The following is a 4,755-nucleotide window of genomic DNA, read 5'->3' as shown; positions in this document are numbered from 1 at the left end:
CCCCCCCCCCCCCTTCCCTGCTGGCGAGGGTGCAGGTGCGAGTGGCCTATCCGTCGTCCCTGGTTCCCCCAAGCTCCCCTTGCGTCACCCATAAGGTGAGTCAGTACAGGGGAAACCAAGAAGGACAGCGGCATGTCCTGTGTCCCGCACTGCGACACTTTCCTTCGAAATGTTGACTAACGAATGTCTTTGGTTTCAGTCCTGCCCGCTTCCATGAACCTCCTCGGCAGACATCTGCGAGGGTTACTGATGAGACGGACCGAAAAACATTTGAGCCTCCGCGTCTCGCCTACCAGATCCGCAGAGAAGTGGATGGCGGTAATTCGGTGGCAGTAAAACATTTGCATAGCACATTCAGGTGGCCAACAAGTTTCAGGAGGGCAGCGCGTTACAAGCAGCAGCCCCTTGGTCGCAGAACCCCTTGGAGCACGCGTCCGGGATCGAGCGCGCCCAGCTGGTCGCCGAGCTGGGCGGCGACGCGGACCCCTTCGACGCGGAGCCCGGGACCCGCGGCGTCGGCACGCGCGCCTGCCCCACCGTGGTCACGTCGTGCAACGCGTTCCGCTACGTGGGCTGCGTCTGCCACCCGGCCGAGCCCGTCGTCACCTGGATGGTGCTGTGGCGGGGCGTGCCCGCGCGCTGCCGCTGCGGCTTCTGGTGGCGGCTCGACCCCAAGGAGCCCTTCTTCGACGACCCCTGCGCCAGCCACCACTGACCGCACGGTCGTCGGCGCGGCGGTGTTGATAAATGAATACACTGGCTCTGCCGCCTGCCCCTCTGCCCTGCTTGTTTGTCGTGGACTTCCCTTCCCTGGTCGTTCCCTCCGTTGCCGCGCCGCGGGCCGGGGCGCGCTCTCACGGCCGGCAGCCACAGTCGGCCACACAGCGGGCCTCGCGCACTGATTGGGACCGTATCCGATAGATGGCGCGGGGAGCTCTGTGACAGCGACCGCGGCGCGAACCACTCGCCGCCGCAGCGGCACATATGCACATGCACATGCCACAGGGAAGGCCCACGACCGCGACCACCACCCTCGCGCACAAGCAGTAGCAATCGCCGGCTGGGAGGGTCCGCCATACAATCGACGTGTCGAATACATCACAGCACAGACAAGACCAAATACACCCGTAAGACCTCTTGAATTCGCATTTCAAAAAATCAAAGAAGTCCAAGTCTGACAGTAGGGTATAAATGTGCACTCGATTTCGAATTATTTCGCTGATTTCGCCAATTGTCGCAGAATAATGAACGTTTCGGGAGTCTGACTTTTAAATTGTGGAGTGAATTTTTCTCATCGTTGCTCGACACGGGACCCTGGGACCATTGATCTGCAGGGTGGTGCAGAAAACGCCTATTCTAGCCCTTATTTTGGATGAAAAGTAAGAAGATTTTCATGAGTACTTCACACTATAATGTGTCAACGTATAGTTGTCAGCATTCCCAAGTACCTGTCCCGCCTCGCCCCGCGCGCCCGCTCGCGGCCGCACCTGTCCCAATAGCACCGGCACCCGATTCTAATCTGCCCCATCAGCCTTTGCAATGCGAAAGAAATGACTGGGCAGATCCGCCTAGGACGCGACACTTATCGGAGGCAGTGATTCTTCCGAGCGCAGCGCGGCGGCGCTTGGGAGGCCGCCACTCTCGACCAGGACGCCGGCGATGGACGCCACGGCCCTGCACGTGCGCGCCGGCCCCGCGGCCAAGGCCCACCCGGGCGTGCCGCTCGGCGCCTACCTCCTCGACGCGCTCAGGCGGCACGCCGAGCTCGACATCCCCGCGCAGGTGCGTCCTGCTCGACGACGGCGTGCTCCGCGCGCCCGGAACCCACTTAAGTACTGCTGGCGCTCACTAACTGGAGGTGGTCGTGTAGGTGGACTCGCTGACCGGGAGGGAGATGTCGTTCCCCGAGCTGCTGCTGCAGTCAGTGCAGGCCGCGGAGGGATGGCGCGCCCTCGGGCTCACCAGTGGCGACACCCTGGCCGTGTTCTCATTCAACAACCACCATCTGTACCCGGCGTTCTTCGGCGCCATCCTGGAGGGAATCACCGTCGCCATCGTCAAACATTCGACGGCAGGTAGGCATCGCGAGGAGGGGAAGATGCCGTTCGAGGGAGTTCAGATTTCAGATACAGTAATGTACGTGGGTGGGTGCGCTATGGGCTAACAGACGAGTTGCGCGGCTTCCTCGAGAAATGCGGTCCGAAAGCCATTCTCACTGAGCCGTCTAGCCTGGGCGTCACGCTGTCCGTCGCGGGGCCCCGAGACCTCGACCTCCTCCACGTCGTGACGGGCGACGTCGCCATCGGGGCACCGCAGAACGAGGGCCGGGTGCTCTCCGTGACAGACCTCTTCGCGAGGGGCGCCCGCGCGGACCCCGTCGCCTACAGGCCTGGCAACGTCACGGACCCAAAGGACCACATCGCCTTCCTGTCCTTCTCGTCCGGCACCAGCGGCATGCCCAAGATGGTCAAGTTGAGCGACTACTCCTTCACCATGACCCTCCTTTTCATGTGAGTATGCGCTCACAGGACGGATTACTATTTCGTCGTTGAAACACTTGATGTTCTTTTCATAATTTTATAAAAGGGGAGAAGCTTCAACAAAATTTCTCGTTAAGTGGGAAGATTTGGGCGAGAAATCAAAATATTGACCTGGGCAAAACCAGCACACCAAAGGGACCTTTAGACTTCAGCTAAAAGTTGCCAGAGAATAATTCTCGCAAGAACGCGAGACCCATGACAATAAATTATTTATTAAAACTAAAGCACATACCTTTTGGCGAAGAAAATAGTCAGTCTCCAGCGAAAAATCTCTAACAATTCTTCTCAAAATTACTCCACCGGCCGCATATAACAGTCTACGACAACAAACACTGTGGAAAATGGCGGCCGGCGGGCCATCTCAGTCCCCTTTACCACCAACATTGCGGGGCGAAAACTGAAGAATTTCAAGTTAGACATTTTTGCAGTATATTACTATTGCATGTTGTAGAGAAACGCTTGCTATTGCACATATAATGTTTTTGTTCCGGTGACATACATTATGTATAGTTGTATACTTGAACGTGAGTGGGAGTGTTTTGGTTTTCGTGTTGGTACACCGTAGTGATCGCCTTCAGCCCCGGTTTTAAAAATTGGTCCCCGGAAACCCCATCTTGGTGTAAAAGTTTGATGATGAGTAATACCGACAGGGTGTGTATTGGAATGCAACTTCGTAACGACACAAACGCTCGAAACGTAACGACATCAAACACGACGTTCGATTTCTTTTCGCAGGACGGACTGGCTCGTGCGGCCCGCCGACCGCGTGTTCATCACGTCCCAGCTGGCCTGGATCACGGGGCTAGCCTTCACGCTCACCTGCACCGTGGTGGGCGCCACCAGGGTCTACGGCTGGTACGACGCGCGCGCCAGCGAGGTGGACTGGTTCGGCACCCTGCAGCGGCACAGGGTGAGGAGACGACCCTGCTGCAACCAAAAACAAATCGCGAGTGAAAAGTGGGCCCCCGTCTTCCTGCGCCGAAAAGGTCATAAAAAACGTACCTTATTCTGTAATCGACACAGATTAACACGTGGTTCCTGGCGCCACCGGGACTGACGCTGCTGGCCGCCGAGGCGCGGGCGAGACGCGCGCGCGGCCAGGACGTCCCCATGGACAGCGTGCGCGCCCTGCTCACCTCCGGGACGGGGCTGCACGCCGACGCCCAGCGCCACTTCGCCGAGGTGCTCGGGACCCCCGTCGTGCAGTGGTACGGCATCACCGAGGTCGGCATCGTCTCGTCCGACGGCCTGCCCGCGCGTCCGGGGTCCGTCGGCCGCATCGCGCCCGGGGTTCAGCTGCGGGTGAGCTAGGGGACTTACTAACAGGGTGGCAGCAAGGAGGGGGTCTCTTCGGCGACCTCGGCCGCAGTCTACTTACCGTGGTGTCGGCCGCAGCTCGTGGACGTGGACTCGGGCCAGGACGTGGCCCGCGCCGGCGTGCTCGGGGAGGTGCGCGCCACGGCGCCGTCCCTCATGTCGGGGTACCAGGGCGGCAGCGACGCCGAGGCGCTGAGCGAGGTGCTCGACGAGCACGGCTTCTACCGCACGGGTGACCTGGGGTACCTGGACGCAGACGGATTCCTGTTCCTCGTCGACAGGATGAAGGACTCGCTCAAGTTCGACGGCGTACCGGTGAGTATTAGAAAGGTGGTTAAGTGTGTGGAGGGCGGTAAAATCAGGTAATACACGCTAGTGAAACCAATACGCTGCAGATCGCCCCCGCCGAGGTGGAGGCCGTGCTGCTGTCGCATCCCGCCGTCAAGGAAGCCTGCGTGGTGGGCCGGCCGCACCCCCGCCTCGTCGACGTCCCCACGGCCTTCGTCGTCAGACAGAGCGGGGCGGGTGACGTGTCCGAGGCGGAGCTTCAAGACCTCGTCAAGGGTATGTTGTTCAAACAATGGTGTATGCTTGAATTTGGTGCCAAAGTGATGAGCAATAAATACAAGTAAATTGCGAATTTGAATGGTTTTGCTTTCAGAGCGACTCTCCTACGAAAAGTGGCTGCGCGGCGGCGTCTTCTTCCGAGATGACATCCCCAAGCTATCGAACGGCAAAATTGACCGACGAACTTTGAAAGAGTGGCTCAAGACATTGCCGGCACCAGAATGTGAACTTTGAGATCGTCTGACAAGTATGAGCGATAATGATGAGACGGAGTCACGATGTGTAAATAAAAAGTACTTTACCGAAAACGGGGAACTGTTATTAGTAGTAC

General features: G+C 58.8%; 2 protein-coding genes across 2 annotated transcripts in view; both read left to right on the top strand.

Moving 5' to 3' along the window:
- The window catches only part of LOC113203392 (uncharacterized), a 4,956-nt gene extending 4,176 nt beyond the window's left edge, over positions 1–780 (top strand). The window contains exon 2 of the mRNA XM_052270452.1: positions 350–780. Within this exon, the coding sequence (XP_052126412.1) occupies positions 350–715 (366 nt within the window). The 3' untranslated portion in view covers positions 716–780. The remainder of the gene's footprint in view (positions 1–349) is intronic.
- A 776-nt stretch (positions 781–1,556) lies between these two features.
- LOC113203383 (uncharacterized) lies at positions 1,557–4,732 on the top strand. Its single transcript, XM_026418040.2, has 8 exons — positions 1,557–1,782; positions 1,871–2,075; positions 2,168–2,510; positions 3,276–3,450; positions 3,564–3,842; positions 3,936–4,172; positions 4,253–4,421; positions 4,519–4,732. The coding sequence occupies exons 1-8, from the start codon at positions 1,660–1,662 to the stop codon at positions 4,656–4,658; spliced, it is 1,671 nt and encodes a 556-aa protein (XP_026273825.1). The 5' UTR covers positions 1,557–1,659; the 3' UTR covers positions 4,659–4,732.
- Positions 4,733–4,755: the final 23 nt, after the last annotated feature.

Source organism: Frankliniella occidentalis, unplaced genomic scaffold (assembly GCF_000697945.3).
Source record: "Frankliniella occidentalis isolate FOCC.00 unplaced genomic scaffold, Focc_3.1 Scaffold124, whole genome shotgun sequence".
Lineage (NCBI taxonomy): Eukaryota > Metazoa > Arthropoda > Insecta > Thysanoptera > Thripidae > Frankliniella > Frankliniella occidentalis.
This window is presented reverse-complemented; position numbering and strand designations above follow the sequence as displayed.